We start from the raw sequence: 24560 nt of genomic DNA, 5'->3' as shown, positions 1-24560 counted from the left end.
AGCTCAACAAAGGGACCTGTTGGCAGACCACCCGCCCAATCGCGATCGCAGCAACCCGGCGGGGGGCCGCCCAACCCAGCCCGCAACCACCCCAACTGAACTCGGATTGCAACAACAACTGACAACCTACAGGGTGAGTACCCAACAGGGGACAGTGAATCCATCAAGGGAGACCAGAGCTGGAGGGAATCCCCAGACCCTGACCTAGACTCCCTACCCCAACACCCGGACCACAGGACCCACTAAAACTGGGAACTGTTCGAGAGCTCCACCAGCCGGTGGAGCACACTCTGCTGGCCAGGCCAGAGCAAGAGCGCCCCTGGAAGGGAGCTTAAATGCCCAAGCCAGGAACAGCGCCCCTGGGTCAAGACTACCAACATTAGAAGAAATTTGAACTGTGTCCTCCAGGCTGCATAACCTAGGTGGTATACACATTAGCACAGGCCTAACGAGCGCGCTCCAGGCTGGGGCCGGAACCAGGCCCGGGGACTGGCGCCTGAACAAAGCAAAAAGGGTCAGAAGTGGGGCTGTGGCTCAAATGGTAGGGTGCCAGCCTTGAGCTGAAGAGCTGAGGGACAGCACCCAAACCTAGAGTTCAAGCCCACAACCAGCCCAAAACAAACAAACAAAAACACATCAGGAGCCCATAGCAGACTCCAGTATTTGGGAGAGTGCATCCAGAGCATCTGATCTTCCCAAGAGCACCCGCAGGAGCAAACACAAGCAGTCTAGGCTGCTCAACCCTTCCAAAGGCAGGAATTGCTACAGCAGAGAGCTGAGAATCCTAAGTAAGTCAGAATAGCAGCTGGAAATAGGCTCCCAACAGAATCCAGATCAGGCACAGACTCTCTCTACCAATACAGAATCAGCAACCAAGCAAAGACAGACACACCAAAACAAGATTGAAGAGCAGTCTCCTGAACCCCCATGCGAAAATCACAGAGAAAAATCACAAGGTTTACCACTACCCAGGACAGCAAGCTCACCTCAAAAACCAGCAGCCACGCAGGGGAGAGCCCCAGTGGGAGCAAAGCAGGAATGGAAGACAAAAACTACATCCAAGGGTTGCTGGAGGCAATGACTCAAGAAATAAAGTGAGAAATGGATCAGAAATTGAAAGAGCACAAGGATGAACTATCAAAAGATATACAGGATATCAAACAAAAGTTGGATGCAAAAATAGAAGCGGCACAAACCTCAGTAAGAAGTGAGATAAACGCCAAATTAGAGGTAATGCATACTGATCTCACCTCATTGAGAGGTGAGATCAGTACTCTGAGAACCAACATTGAATCCATAAAGGGATCCATTTCCACCATGCAAACCACAATAGAAGCCACGGTCAACAGAATGAATGAAATGGAAGGTAGAGTGTCAGATACAGAAGACAGAATACACCAACTGGACCAAAAAGTGACAGATATGGAAAAATCACTCAAATTAAACCAAAGGGAAATTCAAGAGCAAGCAGATAATGCTAAAAAATTTAACCTTTGCATAATCGGAGTGGACGAAGGTGAGGAATTCCAGAGCAAGGGAATGCAACACCTATTTAACAAGATAGTCAATGAAAATTTTCCCCACCTCAAAAACGACCATCTTAACTACATCACAAAAGCTTATCGAACACCCAACAAGCAAGATCCCAGGAGAAACACTTCTAGGCACATTATAGTAAAAATGATGGATCTGAATAATAAGGAAACAATTCTGCATGCAGCAAAAATGAAGAAGGAGCTATACTACAACGGGAAAAAAATTAGAATCACTGCAGATCTCTCCACACAAACAATGAATGCAAGAAAAGCCTGGGAAAGCACCATACGAGCCCTGAGAGCCAATAACTGCCAACCCAGACTGATATACCCGGCAAAGCTAGCATTCACATTCGATGGAGAACTGAAAACTTTTAATAGCAAAGAAAAACTAAATGAATACATAAACATTAAGCCAGCATTACAAAGAATTCTAAGAGGGGGGACACAACCTGAAGAAAGCAACCAGGAACTGGGACCTGCCCCAAACAGGCATTCTCAAAGTCTAACTGAGCAAGCACAGGAGGAAAGGAAAGAAGAAAAACTTAGGAAAACGGAATGGCAGGGACAACAATGCATCTCTCTATACTTTCTCTTAATATAAATGGGCTGAATTCGCCAATTAAAAGAAAACGAACTGAGGACTGGATCAGAAAACAAGACCCATCCATCTGTTGCCTTCAGGAGACCCACCTCTCAGCCAAACATACAAACAAACTCAGAGTGAAGGGGTGGAAAAGGATCTACCAATCAAATTCCCCCAATAAGAAAGCAGGTGTAGCTATCCTGATATCTGACAAAATAAACTTTTCATTAAAATCAGTACAGAAAGACAAGGACGGACACTACATATTAATAAAGGGAACAATCCAAGAGGAGGATATAACCATCATCAACTTATATGCCCCAAATATCGGTGCACCCAGATATGTTAAACAAATGCTCTCAAACTTACAGAATAAAATAGATCCCAATACGATAATACTAGGAGACTTTAACACGCCACTCTCACCAAAGGACAGGTCTACCAACCAGAGGATTGGCAAAGAAGCTACCGAATTAAGTGAGGCCATACTTCAAGCGGAATTAACTGACATCTACCGAGTATTTCACCCTAAAACAACACAGTACACATTCTTCTCAGCAGCTCATGGAACTTTCTCCAAAATAGACCATATCATAGTTCATGCAAGGAACTTAAGCAAATACAAAGGGATCGACATAATCCCCTGTATCCTATCTGACCACAGTGGAATCAAGCTAGTTCTCAATAACAAAGCATACCGCAGAAATTTCTCTAATACATGGAAATTGAACAGCACACTCCTTAACAAGGCCTGGGTAACAGAAGAGATCAGAGAAGAAATAAAGCATTTCCTAGAACTCAATGAAAATGAAAACACCTCACAAAGAAACTTGTGGGACACAGCAAAAGCAGTCCTGAGGGGCAAATTTATTGCCCTCAGTGCCCACATCAAGAGAATGGAGACAGACCAAGTAAATAATCTCATGTTGCAACTAAAACAGCTAGAAAAACAAGAAAAAATGGGACCTAAAGCTACTAGACGAAGCCAGATAACCAAATTGAGAGCAGAGATTAACCAATTAGAAAATCAGAAAACCATAACCAAAATAAACCAAACAAAAAGCTGGTTCTTTGAAAAAATAAACAAAATTGATAGCCCGTTGGCAAGATTAATTTAAAAAAGAAGAGAGGAAACCCATATTAATAGGATTAGGGATGCCACGGGAAACATCACAACACGTACCCAAGATATCCAAACAATTCTAACAGACTACTTTCAAAAGCTATACTCTCTAAAGGAAGAAAATCTGGCGGAAATGGATGCATTTTTAGAGAAATACAAGTTACCCAAACTGAGCAAAGAAGAAGTTAACCAATTAAATAAGCCAATATCCTATAATGAGATACAGGAAGCTATCAAAAGTCTTCCAACAAAAAAAAGCCCAGGACCAGATGGATTCACAGCAGAATTCTATAAGACCTTTAAAGAAGAACTAATACCCATACTCCTCAAGCTCTTCAGAGAAACAGAGAAGGAGGGAGCTATCCCAAACTCATTCTACGAAGCCAATATCACACTCATCCCCAAACCAGGCAAAGACCCAACCAAAAAGGAGAATTACAGGCCAATCTCCTTGATGAACACAGATGCAAAGATCCTTAACAAGATTCTAGCTAACAGAATCCAGAAACACATTAAAAAAATAATACACTATGATCAGGTAGGCTTCATCCCAGAGACACAGGGATGGTTTAACATATGTAAGTCAATAAATGTAATCCAGCATATCAACAGAGCCAAGGTCAAGAATCACATGATTATCGCCACAGATGCAGAAAAGGCCTTTGATAAAATTCAACATTCATTCATGCTAAAAGCTCTGGAGAAAATAGGAATAGAAGGAACATTTCTAAAAACAATAAAAGCCATTTATGACAGACCAATAGCCAATATTATACTTAATGGGGAAAAGCTACAACCAATCCTCCTAAAAACAGGAACAAGGCAAGGATGTCCACTGTCTCCACTCCTCTTCAACACAGTCCTAGAACCCTTAGCCAGGGCAATAAGGCAAGAAAAAGACATTAAAGGGATCCGCATAGGGAAAGAAGAAATGAAACTATCCCTTTTTGCAGACGACATGATACTATACCTCCACGATCCCAAAAACTCCTTCCCCAAACTTTTAGAAATCATAAGTCACTTCGGCAAAATAGCAGGATACAAAATAAACCCACAAAAATCAGTTGCCTTCCTATACACTGATAACGCACAGGAAGAGAGGGAAATAAAGGGAGCAACCCCATTCACAATAACCTCCCAAAAAATAAAATATTTAGGAATTAACCTAACCAAAGATGTAAAAGAACTATTTAATGAGAACTATAAAAAGTTAAAGAAAGAAATTGCAGAAGACACTAGGAAATGGAAAGACCTCCCATGCTCCTGGATAGGCCGACTTAATATAGTAAAGATGGTGATACTTCCAAAACTAATATACAAATTCAATGCAATTCCTATTAAAATCCCAATGACATACATCACTGAAATACAGAAAACAGTCCAAAAATTTATATGGAACAACAAAAGACCTAGAATAGCCAAAACAATTCTAGGGGATAAAGACAATATGGGAGGGCTATCCATGCCGAACTTCAAACTCTACTACAGAGCTATAATCACAAAGACAGCATGGTACTGGCACAAAAACAGACCCGAAGACCAATGGAACAGAATAGAAGATCCAGATATAAATCCACAGGCCTACAGCCAGCTGATATTCGACAAAGGAGCCAAAGACATACAATGGAAGAAACACAGCCTCTTCAACCGCTGGTGCTGGGAAAACTGGGCAGCCACATGCAGAAAACTAAAAGCGGACCCGAGCCTATCACCATGCACCAACATCAACTAAAGACCTTAACATTAAACCTGAATCTCTGAAACTACTACAGGACAGAGTAGGAGAGACACTTGAACTAATAGGCACAGGAAGGAACTTCCTGAACAGAGTCCCAGGGTCACAACAAGTTGGAGAGAGACTCGACAAATGGGACTACCTTAAAATAAAAAGCTTCTCCACAGCTAAATCTATCGCAACTAAGCTAGAAAGACAACCAACTAATTGGGAAAAAATATTTACCAGCAATATATCAGACAAGGGGTTAACATCCTGTATATACAGGGAACTCAAGAAACTAATCCCTCCCAAACCTAACAAACCAATTACTAAATGGGCAAGGGAACTAAAGAGGGACTTCTCAAATGAAGAAATAAAAATGGCAAAGAAACACATGAGGAAATGTTCATCATCCCTGGTGGTGAAGGAAATGCAAATAAAGACAACCCTGAGATACCACCTTACCCCAGTCAGAATGTCCCACATCCACAAATCAGCCAACGACAAATGCTGGAGGGGATGTGGAGAAAGAGGAACCCTATTACACTGCTGGTGGGAATGTACACTTATACAACCACTTTGGAAAGCAGTCTGGAGGGTCCTTAGAAAGCTAAAGATTGACCTCCCTTACGACCCAGTCATACCACTTCTAGGCATCTACCCTGAACAACAGGAACCAATATACAAGGACACGTGCACCTCCATGTTTATTGCAGCATTGTTCGCAATAGCTAGGATATGGAAACAACCTAGGTGCCCCACCACAGATGAATGGATCCAAAAATTGTGGTATCTATACACAATGGAATATTATGCAGCCATTAGAAATGACAAAATAATGGCATTTGCAGGGAAATGGATGGAGCTAGAAGGAATCATGTTGAGCGAGGTAAGCCAAGAACGAAGAGACAAACGGTACATGGTCTCCCTGATAAGTGGATGCTAAATCCAAAAGGTTAGGTGATACGACAAAACTAACAGGACTTAAGAAACAAAGAACTCCCGCTCATCTGGTTGAACCACTACTAAATATCCCCATGCTGCTGATCACAAATATGGTATATAACATGTGAACACTGTTATATATTACAGACTGTGGTAGACAATTTGCTCCAGGGAAGTTAGAATGAACTTGTGACTTTGAAATTATGTAATCATTTAATCACAATCAAAAAAAAAAAAAAAAGAACCTCGGGGAAGGGAGGGAGGGAGGGGATGGTAGGGGGAAAACAATGGAGGGGGTAACAATGTTCAAGAGGAAGTGTACTCATAACCTCACTCATGTAACTGTAACCCTCTGTATAGTAGCTTTACAATAAAAAAAAAAAAACAAAAAAACAAAAAAAAATAAAAGAAATCATTGGCAGGTATGCATTTGACAGAGAATATTCAGAATATATGGTGAACAAAAAAACCGCACACAAACAAAAAGCTGAACAAATCCAATCAATAAAATGTAATCAGACAAATGGTCAATAAATACATGAAGAAATATTCTGTATCTTTAGCCATCAATGGAAATGCAAATCAAAACAACATTGAGATTCCATTCCAACTCAGTCAGATTTGCAATAACCAAGAAAACAAAACAACCACCACCAAAATATGAGAAGAAAAAAAATGTCAGAAGAAACTTGTATATCATTGGTGGGAACATAAAGTAGTCCTTTCTTCCTTAAAATTCCTCATAGAATTCCTCAACAAACCCAAGATAGGGACACAGTGGTTTTATCTTTCTTGCAGTTGTTTTAAATGTACTTATAATGTACCATGTGATTTTTTTTTTGTTTCTTTTGTATGTTCTTCCCCCATGGTATAACCCCTGTTTTCACTGTATTTGATTCCAGTGCCCTGCATCTTGTATATACATTTTTCTAATTTGGGGAGGGAAAGGGAAATAACAAAATTCTGAAATAAGGATACAGGTTGACCCATTGTAACAATGAGATGTACAAGACACTATGTTGAAAATGAACTTTACAAATTGGGGGGGGGGGGGGTAGGGAGGAGTTGGGGAGATGAGGAGGGAAGGAATGGTAGGGGAAAAACAAAGGAGGAGGTAGCAATGCTCAATAGGAAATGTACTCATTACCTTACTCATGTAACTGTAACCCCTCTGTACAGTATTTCTATAATAAAACATATATAAAAAGACAGTGTGATATACATGTGTGCATGAGCACGCGTGCACATGCGTGCACACACGCATACACACACACGTGTTTTTCAGCCATAAAGAATAATAAAAGCATGCTATTCACAGAAAAAAAGAATGGAACTGGAAATCAGTGTGATAAACCAAATGAACTAGACTTGGGAAAACAAATACCAATTTTTTTCTTAAATGTCAGAAAAAAATTACATGAAATTAGAGGAGGGTTTTTAATAAGAAGAGAGTGGAAAAAAGGGACAAGAGATGGTAATGAGGGTCAACATAATCAAAGAACATTATGTGTGTATGAAAATGTCATAACAAAACCAATGGCTTTGAACAATTATATGCTAATATATTTTAAATTTCACTATCTAATCATAATAAGATCTTTCAGTCAACTAAGAATACAAGGGAACTTATATTCTTGGTAGTGGTATTATATTCTTATAATGAATATACACATAAACCCAGATAATACTGTACTTGATTGTATACTACTAACATTTTCTACAGCTGACTGAAAATGAGACAAGAATGTCCATTCTCATCACTTTAATATTGTACTGAAAATGCTAGCTAGAGTAATAAGGCAAAAAACAGAAGCAAAAGTCATAAAGAAGTAAAAAAAAATCTGGACACTGGTGATTCATGCCTGTAATCTCAGCTACCCAGGGGGCTGAGATCTGAGAATTATGGTTTGAAGCCAGCCCAAGCAGACGCGATATCCTTCAATCAACCAGCAAAATGCAGGATTGGAGGTGAGGCTCAAGTAGTATAGTGTCAGCAGTGACTGAAAAAGCTGAGCTACAGTGCAATACCCTGACTTCACGGGGAAAAAAAAGATCCAAAAGAAAGAAGCAAAATGGAGCATATTTACAAATAAATGAGATTATTTTTATAGATAACCATAAGAAATCCTCCAGTTACTATATCTAATAAATCCAGAAAAAGTACAGAATAAATATATCTCTAAAGGTCACATAATACATTATTAATACAAAGGTCAATTATGTTTTTATGTACTAGCTGATAGTAACTGGGAAAGAATTAACAAAAAATATTCTTTAACTAGACCTCCAAAACATAACGCACTTAGTAATCAGCTTAGTGGAGGATATACAAGACATTGGTAATAAAATCTACAAATGGTTGCAGTGAAAAATTAGAGAGACTCAATTAAGTGAAGAGACCTGCCATGTTCATGGATCACTACACTTAATATTATTAAAACCTTTATTTTCCCCACATCAATCAACATATTAAATGTCATTCAAGTCAAAATTCAAACCTAGCATTTGTCTAGAAATTAGCAAGCTGAATTTAAAATCTGTGTGGCTATGTAAAGAACCTAGAATAGACAAAATGATCTTGAAAAAGAAACTTTGTTAGATGATTCACAGTATCTGATCTATTCACTGTATCAAGATCTATTAATAGTGCTACAATAATCAATTGATTATTACTCTATAATCAATTATAGAGTAAATATTTTATATTGGTGTTTATAAAGGTAATTGATTTTTCAACAAAGTTTCAAAAATTCAATATGGAAAATAGTCTCAGAAAAAGTAAGGGAAACAGAGACAAGATCTCACTTATAATTGAATTTTAAATCAATGGATTCAAAACAGAGAAGAGAATCATGGTTCCTAGAGGGTGGGGAATGTATGATTGAGGAGTTCTAATCAAAAATTACAAAACTAATTAAAAGGAAAGAACAAAATATTTTATTTTTCCTTTGAGAAATGTCAAGCAGCATAGGTGATATGGCACACAATAATATACATTTCAGAATCAATCTAATTTTGTTTTTGGTCGGTTGTGGGGCTTGAACTCTGGGCTTGGGCACTGTCCCTGCGCTCTTCAGCTCAAGGCGAGCGCTCTACCGCTTGAACTACAGCGCCACTTCCAACATTTCATAATCAATAGTGAATAAATGTGAAATGTTTTTACCACAGCAGTGGCAAGAATTTGAGATAAAAGATATGTTAATGACTATATAATTTCTGCATCTTGCATTCATAAATCAATAGTATTATTTTGTAGACCTAAGTAGCTTTTCAATTTACAATTATAAATAAAACTTTCCTAGAAATGAAATAAATAGTATAGGAGTAATCAGATATTCATATATAAAACAATGAACTCAATTCTAATTATCTTTGCAAAATTGAAGTTTTCTTACATTAACCACATGGGAAAAAGTGTAAAACTTAAAACTCTCAAAAACACAATTAAGAAAACTGGCAAGGTACAGTTCTGGATTTTTAAAAAATTGCAATATTCTTATCTCATAAAAGAGATATTTCCAGAAGTTACTAGGATTTTTGGAGCTAGCACATAACTCAATTTAAAATAAGAAAGAGTAATAGATGCTTTATAAAGAAATATACACAACTGATTAAGTAGCATGTAAGTGGCATTTGTGAAAATGCAGAGGGAGGATGGATGGTTGGATGGATGCATGCATGCATAGATGGATGGATGAAAGAAAGAAAGAAAGATGCATGAAAAGTAGATGTTTGGCAGGGCCAGATGTAGTTAAAACATAAACCGAGTTGCACTCTTTATCTCTCAAAGGAAAACTATAGGCAATTATCTCCTTAACCTAACTGGTCCTTGGCAGTATTTACAGTTGAACATTTTTACTGTACTTCAAACCACAATCTATTTACAGCAATATGATTCATTCCTGTCTTGGGGCATAAGTTAACTTTTCAGACTGCCCTATGGTTCCTTCCGTAGGGTTGTAGCTAATGGCTGTTCAGTTCCCTCCTCAATGTTTACAGGGAAGCTTGAGTCTTTGATGATGATACATGAAGCTGCCCTGACCAGTGCAAAGGAGGGCTTTGCTGTGTTATGCACACTCTTCTACATCTTCTCATTTTATCAAATGCATCCGGGGAGGATGACACCCTTCTATCTCCCTAGGCTTTCTAGAGCCCAGTCATGAGGATGTTTCTGGAGGACCACACCATAGGCGAATTGAGGATGGGATTCCCAATACAGTGAAAAATTTAGGATTCTGTCCTTGACAACTCCTCCTATATCCTTGTAATAATGTGCAAGATTTGTTATATGAAAACTGAGTCATGTCACCATGAAGACCATGTCAGTTTTGACAATGCTAATCTATTATGACTTTCACCTCGTTTTGCCTACTACCTTTCATTCTCTTACTATTAAAATAAACATTTATTCTCAACTAGAGAAGACACTTAGGAAATTACAATTCCTTGGTGCTTTCTATATTCTCAGGACTTGTGACCAAGAGGTTGTTTGTTACCTGAACAAGGGCATGGATCCGAAGGCCAGATTCTTTAATGAGACTGTAATATTTTTCCATTCGATCATGCTGGTCATCCAGAGAAAGTAGACATTCTCTTTTTCCATCTTTTCTCTTAAATATTGGAGTCACCCATGTTTTCATAATGTTTTGAATCTCTTCCACATTGCCTTTAGCCTTCTGAATTCTTTGCTCAAGATCGTGAATACTACTGGTGATTTGATTGACATAATCCCAAATGCCTGCTCCCCAAAAGAAATATGATTAAATGAAATACTGTGCAGTGGCGAGACCAAAGGACTATTAGCTGTGAAAGATGGAGATTTAATATCTGTCACTCATACAAGGCTTTTCTGCAAGGTACTTGTTAGAAAATTTTCTTTTCTAGTTTTATCAAAAAGCTAACCCTTCCCATAGTCCTGATAGTGGAAGAAGAAAAACAGAGGTAGGTAAGAAGCTCTGCAGTTTCATGCAATCCCATTTGTCCAAGCTTTCTTTGATTTGTTGTGTTTCTGGGTCTTTATTAAGAAAATTTCAGCCTGTGCCAAGGAGCCCTTTAACTTCTCTTATTCCTTCCTGTAATGTTTTCAGGGTGTCTGCTTTGACTTCTCAAAATGTGCTGCCAAGGTATACGGAACCCTGAGGAAACTGGACATAATCTGAACCCAACCTTAGGCAGGAAATAGAAGGGAGTTGTGTTGTTATCCAGCCTGTGTACCCCATAGCTAACCCCATGAATTCTAGTCTATAGTGTGGTAACAGTGGCTCACACCTGTAACCCTAGCTACTCAGGAGGCTGGGTCTCTTTCCAGCTCAAGCAAGAAAGTCAGTGAGACTTTTATCTCCAAATAACCTTCAACAAGCCAGAAGTAGAGGCATGGCTCAGATGGTCGAGTGCCAGCAATGAGCAAAAATGCTAATGGACAGCACCCAGGCCCTGAGTTCAAGCCCCAGTACTTGCACAAAAAGTATAGACAAATGAGGAGAAGAAGGTGAGAATGTAGTAAAAAAATGTGTGTTCTACAAATACTAAGAAAAAGTGAGGGAAGAGGTGGATTGGGAGGGATGGGTGGTAATGTTGAAGGCAGTGACACCAATCAAGGCACATTGCATTTCTGGACTGCTTTGTTGAATGGCAACAAAGTTCTACAACCAAGTTGAAGATAATACAAACATTAAAAAAATAATTCCATGCCACCCTCCATTTGTGAATTGGCAAAATTTTGAGATCTGCAAAAGTAACAGCCCATTGGATCATCCTAACATTACAATGATGTTTATCAGATTCTGGCCCTCCTCTCTTTCCTCCTGGTCCACTTTCAGTCATTCAACTTCATCTTGATTCTTAAGAAAATTGTTCCATTTCTGGAAAATACAACCTAAGGAATGGAATCTTCCTGGTTTTGTTTTCTGTATTTCTGGTTCTCCAAAGGAGGCTGTCAAGATTTGGAAATTTTTGTCACTCTATCTCCTGCTCACCTGATCCATCTGTTTTCATCATGCAATTTCTATAGCACTTGCAACGTGTTAAATGTTGAAAATGTCATTCCTTCTTACATATTGAGTAAAGTCCTAATTTGTGTGGGGTTTTTCTGAGTGGAAGCATGGTACTAGGGTTTCAACCCAGGGCTTCACACTTACTAAACAATTGCTTTATCACTTCACTTCAACCTCCAGCAGTTTGGACTATAGATATTTTTCAGATAAGGGTCTCACTTTTGGCTGGGGCTGTGTTATTCCTCCCCATACCTCCGGCACAGCTGGGATTTTTCAGACATCCACCTCCATGCCTGGCTACTTTGTTAAGATGAAATTTTGCTTGCTTGCTTGATTTATTTATTTACTTATTTTTGCCCGGGCCAGTTTCAAACTGCAGCCTTTCAGATCTTTACCTCCTGAGTAGGTGGCTAAATTGTTTAATATGAACAAAATTCCAGGATTTTTGGGTTTCTGTTCAAATTTCAACTTTTCTAAAGATTCTCATTTGTGATCATCTTTCTTCTCGGTTATTCTTCACACTTCATTTTTAAGTGTAAGTTGGCTGTTTTTCTGTTTTCTTTTTAAACTCACAGCCCATCTCCTGTGATTCTGGATGTACATCTGCATTTTCTTCATGAATCATGAGCTCTTTGAGGGTAAAGATTATGTCTTGTAAACATCATGTCTTATATTGCCCCTGTATCCTCTCATGGAATACTCCACCTTTGTTAACCATTCACTACAAGTTTACTGAATTGAACTGAAGGCTATCAGAGAAATCAATATGAAGTTTCTACTTTTAAGGGATTTACAGTCTAGGAAAGAACCCCAGTAATAATACAGTGATAGCTCTCATTCATGGAGTACCTAGAGAGGGTGGGGGCATCTTTCACAACCCCTAAACTTCCAAAGGACAGATAGCAAAGCTTCCTTATTCTGCCAGTTATACCCCAGACATCTTGTTTCTCTACTTAGACACATGTCCAAGATAGATTTGTTTGGGGCCCAAGTCAGATTACTAGTGAATCTCTGGGATTCTGTTAACTTTCTGCGGAGCCTTGAACCCCACACATCTGTCAGATTGCAGGTGATGCCCGGCTACCTTCTGTTTTCCAGTTCAGCGTCTCCTCTGCAGCTCTCAGGCAGAGATCAATATTTTGCAGCTCTTCCTCCACTAATGGAAATTCCACCTCGAGAAGAGTTTTCATAACCTTGTTGTACCAGTTTGCCATCAGTTCTAAATTAGCCACAAGCTGCCGGTAGAATTCCCTGGAGGAGAACATGGCCGCTGCGATCTTGGGGATGTGCTTCATCTGTCTGGGCTCAAGATAGCTCATTTCTTTCAGCACTGAAATCAGCTGGAGGAAAGAATAACACTGTTGTTCAGGGATGCTGTAGAAGGTACCCCATTATTCATTAGGTATTTTAAAATCCCAGGGATCCAAAGAACTTCTGGGCTTCCTTTACCTCTATTCCTATCAGTTCCTTAAATCTAGTCTCAGTAAAGGAAAACGAAATATTAAATGGAACGGTAATGACTCAGAAAGTGGTAGGTTGTTCAGATAGATCACTATTTGCAAGAGTGAAAGAAAGGACCCTGAGAAATACACCAGCAGTAAGAGCAGGGGAGGGCGCTGCCTCCTGTGTATCTAGGCATGCAGCTGTTGGGACATAATATACATTTAAGCTGCCTGGCCAGTTCTATTCAGAGGTGCTAGTCACCAGTCAAAACGAGGATCACCTAGCTAGCACTACCCACAGGCATGTGAAGCCTCAGATGCAGGCTTCCATCATACATACATAGTCACAGAGACACTGGCAAGATTGAGACAACCATGACGTTACTTTAGTTGTTGCATAAAATCATCTGGAGTCTCTCGGGATTTTTGTAGCTCTGAGTTGGCCCTTTTTTATGTTACAGGAACCAGAAAAGTGAGGTCAGCCAGGCCTCTCTGGACTCAGGTGGAGCTCACAAGTTATTGGCAAGAGAAGAATTGAAAATCCATGCTGATGTGATAGAGAGATGGTAGAGAGGCCTAGACCAGGTGACCGACCAGGCCTCCTTTTCTGGATTCTTGCCTATTTATTATTTCCTAGGAAACTTATCAGAATGGACAGATACAGGCACAAGTGACATAAGGTACAAAGTCATATTTTTTCCCCATGTCCTCCTCAGCAAAACACACACTGGCTCCTCTTTCTCCTCCCATTAATTCTGGGCCTGTTCTCAATAGCTGAGTGGTTAGTCCTACTTGGAATCCAGACAAATACTATTTGGAACAGAAATGAATGCAGTCTCTTAGTCTACTGTGAAAGAAGCTCACAATGGATATTGGAAATGTATACAAAGTACAAACAAAAAATAAATAAAAACTATGCATATCTCTTTGTATAATACTGAGATGGAGAAGACCATTTCAGATATAAAACCACAAAGCAAAACAAAAATTTATGTGCATAAAGTATCAAACACATAATGTAAACTGCAGAAATTATTCAAAACAGATATGCACTTATTTTATTTCTTAATATCTGACAAATAATTTTCAAATGTTCAAAACATTCTCAGGAAAGGAGGGCACTTTACCCACAGGCACCAATGAACAAACAAGCAATTCATAAAAATATAAACAGCCAGGGAACACATGACAGAAGTTCACTTTACTAGTAATCAAATAAATGTAAGTCAAGGGCGTATTTTAGAATTCAACAGCCTGAAACTATTTTAAGTAATAGACGAACAGCTCATGGGTGGGAGAATGATTGAGTTCTAGCTCCGAACAACAAGACGGTACTATGCATGGAAAGTATCAAAATGGGAATGCTCTTTAGGTAGGAAATTTATCGGCATGTCTGGAATCTATCCAATAGATGCTATCAACTCACCCTCCAAGTTTGATAAAACAAAATGTTTCCAGAGAGACAAGACTACCCTCAGTTGACAAGCACTAATTTAGTCCTATTTCCAAAACCATACCTTAAGGATTTATCATATGCTGTCTAATAAAGATAGATATTTGCAGGTTCATAGGTTCATGCTATCTCTCAACTAGGCTAGAAGCTCCTTCTAGACAGGAATTAAGTTCTGTACATTCTTTTTTTTTGGGGGGGGTCCAGTTGTGGGGCCTGAACTCTGGGCCTGGGTGCTGTCCCTCAGCTCTTCAGCTCAAGGCTAGCGCTCTACCACTTGAGCCACAGCGCCACTTCTGGCTTTTTTCTTTTTGCTTATGTGGTGCTGAGGAATCGAACCCAGGGCCTTGAGCATGCAAGGCAAGCGCTCTACCACTGAGCCATCTTCCCAGCCCCTAAGTTCTGTACATTCTTGTTGACACCTCCAGCCTCTTACTAGCATCCTTTACTCATAGTAAATATTTAAAGTTGGTTGTGAATGTTGGGTATTTAACAGTTGGGGCTATTTTACAATATGAGCACAAGCCACATAATGATATTTTGGTCAAATAAGGACCATGTGTATAATTATGGCTTTATCAGATATTATCACAGATTTTTTATCAGATTTTTATCACAGCTGTTTTAGCTTGTGTATATACAGCTATGACATTTGCATCACCTAGCAACACATTTTTCAGAAAGCATCCCCCTTATTAGGCAGCATGTGTCTATAATTCCTGTTGTAGTTTTGTCAAGTAAAATCTATTGACCAACCACAAAGAATAACATAAACATGTAAAACTTAAGAAAATACTCTATGTTGGGATCTTCCCCAAAAGAAATCCATGGTGTAAATTCCCTTGATTTTTATTTTTTCATATTTTTGTTTAAAAAACAGACAAACCACCAGGTGCTGGTGGCTCATGCTTGTAATCCTAGCTACTCAGGAGACTGAGATCTGAGGATTGTGGTTCAAAGCCAGCCTGGGCAGGAAATGCTTTTATCGCTCAGAAAACTGAAAGTGGTGCTGTGGTTCAAGTGGTAGAGTGCTAGCCTTGAGCTGAAGAGCTGAGGGACAGCGTTCAGGCCCAGAGTTCAAGCCCCATGACTGACAAAAACAAAACAAAAACAAAAAGCAACAACGAAAATCCAGACAAACCCCCTTTGCCCTGAAATCAGGAGATAAGTAAAATGTTTCAGGAACCCCAAAGGAAGTTATTGCCACTCAACTGACAGACCTGTGGGTTAAAGTTGACAGTGATCTGTTTTGTCTCCGGGTCTCGCTGCAGCAGTGGTTGGGAGAGATTGTACTGTGACTTCTCAGATACTGTCTGACACCAGTCCTCAAAGAGTCTTGTCTCATACCTGCAACGATCAGAGACAATAGCCCACTAATAAACACATTCCTGTGCCCCCCACTCCTGTGCATGCTCCGTAACATGAACTGAGGAAGCTGTCATTGATCTAGACAGGCTGAGTCAGCTCCTGCAGGTGACCAGTAGTTTCTAAAGGGGTCAGAGTTTCAATCAAGTAAGAATAGAAAGATTCCATATGATGTTTGGAAGGGATAAGGGAAGCTGTGATTAGTCTCAGTGCGTGTTGGAAAAAGATACTGAGTACCATTTGCTCTCACCCTTCACATAGCTCATGGACATTCATATTTTGCTCTTTCCACACTGACTGAACACCTCCTATGTGCTGGGCTTAGTGACCATCACCCTAATACAACTCAGTAAGGACTTTCTTACAGAAATATACAGAGCATCCACATGTAAGTGCAGAGAAAAGTGATGAGGAGAACATCAGGGAAGGTTCAGAGAGATGTTCTGGAATAAAGCCTGACTGAGTCTCAGAGGCTGAGCACATGAGGGGACATTGAAGTGGGAGGGGTGATGGGAAGCTTTTCTGACAGAAGCAATAGCATAGCTGACAAGTGGAGATGGGAAACAGCATGACTGTGTGCTGGGAGCCACTAGCAGACAGAATACTGTTTGAAGTGGGAAATGGGGAGAGTGGGACAAAGGCCACCCTGAGGGAGGGCTTCTGTGGAAGGATTCTGGCTGGTGGAGAAATAGTAACATTATTGGATTTGGTCACAGCATGGATCTCAAGGGACACAAATGTGGAAGTAAAGGAGGACTGCCAGAAGCTACGGTGGCAGCTCAGATCACAGCAACTCCAAGTTCTAGTGAAGATGTTGTGTGGTGGGGACAACAGGATTGGATACACTTAAAGCTATTTGGGATGTGAAAGAGGTAAAAAAAACAAAACAAAACACGAATTAGCTGGTGGGGAGGTGCCATCAATTGGCTGGTTTAACATCATGTCTAGCAAACTCTTGCTACATCAGAAGAAAAAGCAAAGCTGGGTGCCAGTGGCTCACACCTGTAATCCTAGCTACTCAGGAGGATGAGATCTGAGGATTGTGGTTTGAAGCTAGCCCTTTATTTTCAATAAACTACTCAGAAAAAGCTGGAAGTGTTGCTGTGGCTCAAGTGGTAAAGCTCTATCCTTGAGCAAAAAGAAGCTCAGGGACAGCACCCAGGTCCTGAGTTCAAGCCCCAGGACCAGAAAAAAAAGATATATTAAAAAAGAAAAAGAAAAAGAAAATGGCAGAAGAGAGAAGTCAAGACCACAGGCTGGTTTTTTTTTGTTGCTGTTTTTGTCGGTCTTTGGGCTTGAACTCTGGGCTTGGGCACTATCGCTCAGCTCTTCAGCTCAAGGCAGCACTCTACCACTTGAGCCACAGTGCCACTTCCAGTTTTCTAGTGGCTTATTGGAGATAAGAGTCTCTCAGACTTTTCCTTCCCGGGCTGGCTTTGAACCATGATCCTCAGTTCTCAGCCTCCTGAGTAGCTAGGATTACAGGCGTGAGCCACAAGCGCCTGGCCATGAGCTGTTTATTGACCCTCCATTCCCAGAGACTTAGTCAGTATTGAAGCAGAAACAACTATAAACCCACATGAAAATTTCTTTCTTCTGTGTTTTCCACAAATGGATGCAGGAAGTATTTCTGAGACATCTCCTGTCCATGCAACATCAACTATTGCTTTCTGCTCAGTGAGCAGCAACTGAAATTCTCCAAGACTCTGATCTCAGAGTGTCACACTTGGCACCACACTCTTTCTATCTCTGCAAGGTTCACATACCCAGGAAGGTTATATCAGGAACATAGCTGTGTCTAGAATAGACACAAATGCATCTGCATTTCCCAGAGACCCTGTGTGTACTCAACCTAGAAAATATTGGGCTATAAATATATGTAACGTATAGCTTGTGCTATCACATAAAACACACGATAACGTTTCAGAGCAGCTAAGGAATTTGCACATCTCTGAACAGAGAAAGGAATAGGGTGGCAAGGGGAGGGGGAGAAGACAATACAATTTATAGAACGATACAATCCTGAAAGCCACTTACTCTTCCAGCAATGAGAGCATATCTTCATATTTTTGTATCATTCGCTTTCCTTCAGTAGATTCCATGCAGCTATTGCAACATGAGAGAGAGAAAAAAATTACATAGAATTAGGAGTCAACATAATCAGAGGAGCACACTACAGCTTATAAAGAAGAGACTGATCATTGAGGGATGAGGCAGGAGGTTCTCACATTCAAGGTCAGCCTGGGCTACATAGTAAAAAAAAAAAAAGACAGACAGACAGACAGACAGAAGACTGACTGACTGACTGTAGAATGGCCATGGCCATCTGAATTCAGACACACTAAATGGCTTCTAGGGTTGATTCCAAAGGCCCCTAAAATAATCTTACAATGTTCTTCCCAAACATCCTCCTCTGTCCACTAGAGGGCACCTGCACTTCCTAAAAATCTAGGCTGACCCACCAGTGACAAAGGTAGCTTATTTTAACTTTCCTGAGTTGAGCTGATCATGTGCAAGGTAAATGAGGTCACTCAAAAATATGAATCAAAGGGAGATTGAGACACTAGAGTAAAATTCTAAACGCTACTGTTTTCTGCATTTAAGAAAAAACTATCAATAATCTACCTAACATATATAAACCTACATAGAACAATGTTCATAACTGCATATAGCATATGTGTATAAATTATGGGTATATATGTATAAACATAAATGTATAAGGTTTATATGTGTTTATGTATATATTTATTTGTCTATATAACAATACAGATAGATAGATAGATAGACAGACCAGACAGACAGATAGATGATTTTGTCTGGTACACGTGATCAGAAATGCTGCCATTCTCTGACAGGTTTATATGAGGGTCCCACCCACCTCTTCCCCCTCAAACCCATGCCCATGCAATGCATGCACATGCTCATATGCATGCTTGCTTACGCACATAGAGGCTCATTGTGGGAATGCTGAGGACTCAGAAGACAGAGAGCAGAGTGGCCTGAGGTACTGTTACCCTATAACAGTTTTCCTCTGCTTTTGACTCTCACTCGAACTAAATGGAAGTCCAACTCCTGGGACAACTGGCAAAGTATATTTGATTTTCAGACTTCACACTAGCTATGTGGAGTCTGCTTCTGTCAAGCCAGCAAGATGAGACAGCTTGGGGCAAAGACTCTTAAAAATTCATCTGCTCTTTAAATCAGCACAGCTTCCTTCCCATGATGCCTTGTACCTTCCACTTTCCCCCTCGGGCTTGCTGGGAGAGGGAGCATTGGGGTCCCAGTCACTTCGTTCTGTTATGTGGTGAACAAGAAGATGTGCCCCCCCTAAGGAAGCAAGGAGAACTGGAAAGAGCCTCACCAGGGAGGTGGAGTCACATTTTGTGCTCCCCTCACAGCTGTAGGGTTTCTGCAAACCTCACTACCCCAAGCCTCAGTGTTTATCTGGAGGAGGAGAAGTCTGAGGGGCACCTGGCTTGTGGTATGGCACATGTGGCTGTGACCTAATGATTTTGAGAGGTCACAAGACAGTGAGAGTCCCTGCAGCTTCCGTGTCACTCCATGGTGAAGAATCTGCAACATTTTAAATAACGTATTGTAGAGATCAGTACACATCTGTATTCGTTTTGAAAACAGATGGAAATTTTCATGGGACTTAGAGAAGTCACTGTGATGTGCCATCCGCATCCCCTCGGCTCTATCCACCCCAGACTCCTCTGGCAAGGCAAGTTGGCTGCAGGTGGGCTACAGCTGATGGCCTCTTTAGGAACAGCCCCAGGCCAGGCAATCAGAACCATCCTGCCGAAAGTCATGCTGCTCAGGAGGAGAGCCCAACTCCCAGCACTGATGTGGAGAGATGGGCCCATCCTTCCTGGAGGTTCAGTTGAAGCCTTCTACAATGCCTCTGTTCAGCAGCTCAACTATGGTCTCCCAGGATGAGTGGCCCTCCAGTGGAGTGGTAGCAGCCCTTCCCAGCTTCTTGCATTGTCTACTCTATCTTGTGATTTCCTGATCTTGGGAGGGATTTAATCTTGTTACCTGGGCCCAGTGGCCCAGGTAGTCCTTTGTAACTCTACAAAGGCTTGTGATGCCAATGATCAGCTTCCAATGTCTTTGCTTCTGTGTACTCACCAAAGCCAGGTGCTTACAACAGGATTGAATCTAATAGAAGAAAGATCAGAGAAAGAAAGATTTCTTGTCCCCAGATAGCATCCTAAACATAATATCATAAGTTGTTCTTCTTGTTCACGCCTAACAGCCAGGAGACCTCTGTGAATCTGGTTTCTAGAAGCAGTCATCGCACACAAGTGTGTATAACTTCCGTTCTGGTCACCATCATTCACAGGGATGTTGTCCAAAGGGCAGGTTTACACTCAGGCCAGACTTGGACTCAGCAGATGATAGGTGGAGTAGATGCTCTGAGATGTATTAATGCATGTGGGTTCCCACACTGCACTTATGTTAGTGCTCATTCTTCTCCTATAGCCTTTGCAGCAAAGAGACATTTTCCCCAAGAGGAGCATGGGAAATCTTCCCAGAGCATGAAGACCCTGACTCATTTTCTTGCAGAAATGAATCCCATCGAACAAAGTCGGGTTAGGGTCGGTTGGTGTGTTTACATTTTGGCCACTAAGTATCTTGTCTGTTGCTGGAAATGGGAAGACCTGAAGATGGTTTTCGTGGCTTGGGCAAGCAAACTGCCTTTCTTCACTCCAAATGCAGAGCAGAAACAAGAGTGTCTCCCAGCAGCCAGATACTCACGGGTGGGTGAGGCCTCTGAAACTGTCAAAAGGCCCCTGGATGCGCTGTCTCAGCTCCTGTGCCCAGCGGAGGCCCCCAGCCATGGCAGGCATGTTTTTGTGCACTGAGGAGAACCCTGGGAACACAGACAGCCAAGCTGAGGCCAGAGTGCAGCCACCGGCTCCCTCTACCCAACAAGTGCCTCCTTCTGCAACACCAGCATTTCTCTCTCCACTTCCAGACTGAAGTCACCCTGGGCCCACACTGAGGAGTTCCTGGGAGGTTGGGCATTCTGTTAAACAGGAAGGAAGAGCAGCCTTAGGGAGCAGCGTCCCCTGCCTCGCCATCCTGACATAGTTGATCTGAGCCCATGTCATAGGTAATATTTAGAGCTCTCAAGTTGAGTCTACTTGTACAATAATGCCGAGAAATACTGTCTTCAACAGACAATATCTCTGGCCTCCATCTTCTCTTCTGTAACCCAGGGTAAATTTCTGTCCTGCTTAATGAGTTTTGAAGGTTTTGGTGGTGTCAGTTATTATGAAACACATGAATCACACTGGTGCAGCCTGGACAATTTTACTTTAGTCCATCCAGTAGCTGTTTATACTTGGAAGTAGTTGTCAAGATTTAGGAAATGTGAGTCTATATTTTAAAATAATGTGTAAAACATACACTGTTTTTAGCTTCTTCAGTAAAACAAGAAGATTGTTATCAGTCTGCTGATACAATAGCAGTGGCAGCTGAGGGCTACCCACCCTGTTTACGTCATCATGGACTCCACTCTTCCCTAATGGCTCACATTTGGCCCACGTCCATTATTTTTATTTCCTACGTATCCTTTATCATCAAGAAAAAAAAATCTAAAATGACCTTTAGTAACTTTCACCCTTGCAGTGTAAGTAGAAACTTTGGCTATGAAGACTTATTACTTCTGAAATCATGTGACCTTATACATCAGAAGGAAGAGGAGTCTGGATGGACCTGCCCTTACCAGTGAGATGTTAAAAAGCAGAACTCTGGGTGGCAGCTGAAAAGCAAGCCAGAGACGATTAAGTGTGCCATCGTTGGCCTGAAGATGGAGATAGCTACATGTCAAAGGATGGAGGTGAGTCAGAGTTGTGAGTTGCTGGGAGAGGCTCCTGGCTGGTAATTGGCAAGGAAATGGAAACCTCAGGTTTATGATAACAAGGAACTGGAATATAACAAAGAGAAACTTGGAGGGGGTTTTATAACCACAAAGAACTGGATCCTACCAACAAGGATGAGCTTGAAGGGAGCTTTTCCCCCCACAGAATGTCCAGAGGTGAACATAGCATGGCCTACACCTTGTGACTCTGTGTTGAGATCCCAGATACACTGTGTTGTTCTCAGAACTCGGCTTGAAAGGAAGGCAAACATCTACTGTATTGTAGCAAAAAACAAGCATGGTCTCTGAAGAGGTCTGAGTTTTCATACTCTATATTTGACTATGAGAAATCATGAGGGTTATGTGCTGGTGGCTTATATCTGTAACCCAAGCTATTCAGGAGGCTGAGATCTGAAGATTGTGGTTCAAAGTCATCATGGGCAGGAGAGGCCATGAGACTCTTTCTTTTGGCGGGGGGGGCCTGAACTCTGGGCCTGGGCGCTGTCCCTCAGCTCTTCAGCTCAAGGCTATCGCTCTACCACTTGAGCCACAGTGCCACTTCCGACTTTTTTTCTTTTTGCTTATGTAGTGCTGAGGAATCGAACCCAGGGCCTCAGGCATGCAAGGCAAGTGCTCTACCACTGAGCCATCTTCCCAGCCCCCCATGAGACTCTTATCCCCAATTAACCACCAGAAAACTGGAAGTGGAGCTGTGGATTAAAGTAGTAGAGCACTAGCACTGAGCAAGAGAGCTCAGGCACAGTGCTCAGATCCTAAGTTCAAGCCCCATGACTACCTCCCCCCTCCCACAAAAAAAAGTTATGAGGGTTACACATAAAGATGGAACAACAGTTTCTGATAATGACTTTTGGAACCAATTCTTAATGACCTTATGCTGAATCCTGTTCATAAATATCAAGATCTTGTTATTAAGTTACTTAAAAACCTTCAATAACTTCCCATCATATGAATATGACTTCTTGATTAGCATGGCACTCACAACCCGATCTCTGATCTCTCTTGACAAGTGTTCAGCTATTGGCAGCCGAAGCTGGCTTCTTTCACATTTTCTTGTATAATCATTGCCACAGAAATCCTTGTTTCTTCTCATATTTTCTCAATCTCCAGGCGGTCAGGGCTCAGCCCAACCCCACTTTTTCCACAAACTCGCTTTTGAATCTCTCAGCCCTCTTGTTTTGCTCTACCATTCTTCACAACTCAACAACAACTCTGTGAACAAACATTGTTTTTCTTTTTGTTTGTTTCTGGTACTGTTGTTTTAACTCAGGGCCTAGAGATTGCTAGATCGGTATGATCCTGCCAGGTTTTGTCTCTAGCCTTTCTCCCATCTTCCTGCTGGTTATACTTCCTGCCCAGGTGAGGGCTTGAGCCATGATATGCTTACTCTAGGCTCCCTGTGGTTGGAATCACAAGCATATGCCATGATGCCTAGCTTCCCTTCCATGAAGATGGAATCTGAAGACTATTCTGCCCAGAGGTTGGACTGGTACCTTGATCCTAATGATCTTAACGTCTCATGTAGATTGGGATGATAGGTGGGTACCATTTAACTCAGTTAAGGTTAAGCAGCCTGGCTAACTTTTCTGCTCAGACTGTCTTTTAATCATAATCCTCCCTTTCTCAGCCTTCCAAGTAGCTAGAATTACAGGGATGAGCGCTTGGGTGCACCATCATTCAGTGTTAATTGTTTTGTTCCTTTCCCTGACTTGCCATTACAGATAGGTCCTACAGACATATCTCACATTTACCAAGCACTCAAGAAGTGTCTGGTAAAATTGACACTAACCTACATTTGATTTTCAAATAAGTAAAATAAGACATCTAACTATAATAAAAATGGAGACATAAAACACCTCCACAAAGGACTGCCCTTTGTCATCAGGCTCTGGCTGGTTCCTCCTACCAGAAGCATGGTTGCTATGGCAGTGAAAGGGTGGACTGTAAAAACCTCTTGTGAACTGAGGTACCTTGAAGATTAGTCAGTGTGACAACACAGATCAGGAGTCAACTCCTCCATTATGCTAGGGTGACAATTGACTCACAGTGGTCAAGACTTCATTGGCCTGGGTCATTCTGACAATCTCAGCCCCAGATCCTGGGAATCCTACTGTTTAGTGAACTCTATAGTCATGCAAGAGGTCTGGAATTTTAAACAGGAGTGCTGTGCTTTTTGTTCTGAGGGACTAGCATAGAGCTATATATGGACATTGCATAAATCCCAAACAAGTGCATTCTACCTTTCCCGGAAACAGAATTTTCCCCCATCAAAATCCCTTGGCAAGCAGCCTACCCAGTCCTGCCTTCTCCTGGATGTGCTGATTGTAGATGATCCTCACAGCATCTAGGTCTCTGCTGAACATCTGGATAAGGATCAGGTATTTACTGGATAGGTCCCTTGCTACCAGGGGTCTTTCAAGGAGGATCCCTGCTATGTCTAGCAGCTGTAGAGAGAACAGAGGAACAGGACGCAGTGAGAGCGATGAGGGGGTGGGGAGGAGAGGCTGATCAAGGTAC

At 41.3% G+C, this 24560-nt stretch overlaps 1 protein-coding gene across 2 annotated transcripts in view; it reads right to left on the bottom strand.

Moving 5' to 3' along the window:
• Dnah9 (dynein axonemal heavy chain 9) overlaps positions 1-24560 on the bottom strand; it is a 339142-nt gene that overhangs the window by 272611 nt on the left and 41971 nt on the right. For both annotated transcript variants that reach the window (XM_042693416.1, XM_042693426.1), the window contains 6 exons: positions 24337-24487; positions 20918-21032; positions 18194-18262; positions 16012-16138; positions 12984-13239; positions 10403-10644 (listed from right to left, as the gene is read on the bottom strand). In XM_042693416.1, coding sequence (XP_042549350.1) covers positions 10403-10644; positions 12984-13239; positions 16012-16138; positions 18194-18262; positions 20918-21032; positions 24337-24487 — 960 coding nt within the window. The remainder of the gene's footprint in view (positions 1-10402; positions 10645-12983; positions 13240-16011; positions 16139-18193; positions 18263-20917; positions 21033-24336; positions 24488-24560) is intronic.

Source organism: Dipodomys spectabilis, unplaced genomic scaffold (genome assembly GCF_019054845.1).
Source record: "Dipodomys spectabilis isolate Male_0828 unplaced genomic scaffold, ASM1905484v1 ptg000004l, whole genome shotgun sequence".
Lineage (NCBI taxonomy): Eukaryota > Metazoa > Chordata > Mammalia > Rodentia > Heteromyidae > Dipodomys > Dipodomys spectabilis.
Note: the sequence above shows the minus strand (reverse complement) of the source record. Positions and strands in the feature narration are given on the sequence as shown.